General features: G+C 36.1%; 1 protein-coding gene across 1 annotated transcript; it reads right to left on the bottom strand.

The window, feature by feature from the left end:
* Positions 1 to 63: 63 nt before the first annotated feature.
* Positions 64 to 2109, bottom strand: LOC137653351 (adult-specific cuticular protein ACP-20-like). Its single transcript, XM_068386719.1, has 3 exons — positions 2024 to 2109; positions 985 to 1122; positions 64 to 156 (listed from the first exon to the last, which is right to left on the bottom strand). Exons 1-3 carry the CDS (start codon positions 2087 to 2089, stop codon positions 64 to 66), a joined length of 297 nt encoding a protein of 98 aa, XP_068242820.1. The 5' UTR covers positions 2090 to 2109.
* Positions 2110 to 2683: the final 574 nt, after the last annotated feature.

Genomic DNA, 2683 nt, shown 5'->3' with positions numbered 1-2683 from the left:
AAACATTCGTCAGGTGGCTGGGTATCCAATCTCAGTGATATCCATGTCCCTTATGGTCGAAAACTACCGCTGGTCATAATAGGCTGGATGCTGAGCCTTCCCAGAATAGCTCACGTGGGCAACGTATCCGTTGTAGTGGTCGGCTGTGTATTTCACCTAGAAAGATTAAAGGTGTCTTGATTCAGTTCCAGTTTTATCAGAATGGATGCTCACCAGAACGTCAGCGGGGCAAGCCCAACCACAGCGGGGGCCTCTCCAGTAAGCCAGTAAGCAGCTTAAATTCACGGTCCCAGGCTGGGATCGATCTGCTACCATGCGAATGCTAAACGAACATTTTACCACTGTACAAGCCAGGTGGCGAGGATCGGAAGGATACATGAAGGAATGGGTAATTGGGGAATGTTTAGGATGCTGCAAATATTATGAGTGATGGACAAATGCATTAATGGTGAATATCATTATGCTTTTAGAAATTGGTTAGGGATAGTAATAGGAATAGTTAATGAATGTATGATTGGTAATTATCTGGCATCATAACATCAATGGTTATTGATGCCAATGGAGTATGCTTAATAAATATATGATATCGTAAGATGAAAAAGAAAATTTAATGAATAAATCAAGAATGAAAAATTAAAATTTAATATGTCTTTTAAAAGTGAGTAAGAAGGACATCTTCCAATACGGACTTAAAAAGAAATGGTATAGTAGGAAGAATAGTTAAGGAATGGTTAACGATTAAAATCATAAGAGAATTTATTATAGCTGTGTTTTTATCAGCGTTAGTCTTAACTTCTGAATTTACCAAAAAAAAAAAAAGATAAGAAAAATAAAACTTAAGCGCTAATATGAAGCTTTTATAAGAGTGCATAGATTGTTTTAAATTTTGGAATGTGTATGCGTATGTGTGTTTGTGTAAATAACGTATATGCAGTTTTAATAATATTAAAAAAAGGAAAAAAAAAAACAATCTTAACGACTCACGTGTTGTTTACGTCCGTCGGGGAGAGCGACGGTGTAGGATCCGTAAACGCCTTTTCCGTCGGACTTCTCGTGTTGACCGAAATGAGGTCCTTTGTAGTCGCCGTCCACGTGGTATCCGTAATAGTATGGTAGCGGTTCCTATAAAGATTTCATCATTTTTATCTGGTTCCTACAAAGATTTCATCCTATTTATCCGGTTTTTACAAAGATATCATCATATTTATCCGGTTCCTACAAAGATTTCATAATATATATCCGGTTCCTGCAAAGATTTCATCCTATTTATCCGGATCTTATAAAAGATTCATCATATATATGCGGTTCCTACAAAGATTTCATCATATTTATGCGGTTCCTACAAAGATTTCATCATATTTATGCTGTTCCTACAAAGATTTCATCATATTTATGCGGTTCCTACAAAGATTTCATCATATATATGCGGTTCCTGCAAAGATTTCATCATATTTATGCGGTTCCTACAAAGATTTCATCATATTTATGTGGTTCCTACAAAGATTTCATAATATATATCCGGGGGGGTTCCTACAAATATTTCATCCTATTTATCCGGTTCATACAAAGATTTAATCATATTTATCCGGTTCCTATAAAGATTACATCCTTTTTATCCGGTTCCTACAAAGATTTCATGAACTTTAACGGGTTCCTATAAAAATTTCATCAACTTTATCGGGGTTCCTACAAAAATTTCATCATATATTTCCGGTTCCTACAAAAATTTCATCAACTTTATCGGGTTCCTACAAAAATTTCATCATATATATCCGGTTCCTACAAATATTTCATCATATTTATCCGGTTCTTACAAAGATTTTATCATATTTACCCATAAATTAAAAAGAATTTACGAACGTTTTTTTTTTTAATAAAAAATTAAATTTTAATGAAGAATAAAATTCAGTCTTACATATCTTTTCATGTGAATATTTGATAATATGAAAATGCTTTAAAAATAATTTTATTTTCGTGCCAAGTCTTAATCATAAATTTATATCAACCTGAATTCTTTGCTTACACCGTAGCCGTGTTTTCCTCCCCCGTGGCCATGTCCGCCAGGGTTAGCCGTAGCCACTGAGGACATAACTACAACGACTGCGATCTGGAAAGTATTGGGAAGTAAAATTATGATGTTAGTTTGTATAACAATAAAATTTGTATGAGCGAGCATATGCTTCTCTCTCTCTCTCTCTCTCTCTCTCTCTCTCTCTCTCTCTCTCTCTCTCTCTCCTCTCTCTCTCTCTCTCTCTCTCTCTCTCTCAGCAAGCAATTTCAGATAATTTATTTTTAGACATCAGAAATTCTTTCTCTCTCTCTCTCTCTCTCCTCCTCTCTCTCTCTCTCTCTCTCTCTCTCTCTCTCTCTCTCTCTCTCTCTCTCTCTCTCTCTCTTCTCAGAAAGCAATTCAATGCTATAGTTTTTATGGATCTCTCTCTCTCTCTCTCTCTCTCTCTCTCCTCTCTCTCTCTCTCTCTCTCTCTCTCTCTCTCTCTCTCTCTCTCTTCTCAAAAAGCAATTCAATTCTATAGAGTTTTTATGGATCTCTCTCTCTCTCTCTCACTCTCTCTCTCTCTCTCTCTCTCTCTCTCTCAGTAAGCAATATGAGATATATTTCTTCTTTAGACGTATCAGAACTCTCTCACTCTCTCTCTCTCCTCTCTCTCTCTCTCTCTCTCTC

Source organism: Palaemon carinicauda, chromosome 14 (genome assembly GCF_036898095.1).
Source record: "Palaemon carinicauda isolate YSFRI2023 chromosome 14, ASM3689809v2, whole genome shotgun sequence".
NCBI lineage: Eukaryota > Metazoa > Arthropoda > Malacostraca > Decapoda > Palaemonidae > Palaemon > Palaemon carinicauda.
This window is presented reverse-complemented; position numbering and strand designations above follow the sequence as displayed.

Excerpts from the sequence above, each read along its gene's own strand:
- LOC137653351 (XM_068386719.1), bottom strand. The coding sequence starts at position 2,089 with ATGTCCTCAGTGGCTACGGCTAACCCTGGCGGACATGGCCACGGGGGA. Across the intron at positions 1,123-2,023 it reads GAGGAAAACACGGCTACGGT|GAACCGCTACCATACTATTA; the intron begins GTAAGCAAAGAA and ends AAATCTTTATAG. Across the intron at positions 157-984 it reads CCGACGGACGTAAACAACAC|GTGAAATACACAGCCGACCA; the intron begins GTGAGTCGTTAA and ends TAATCTTTCTAG.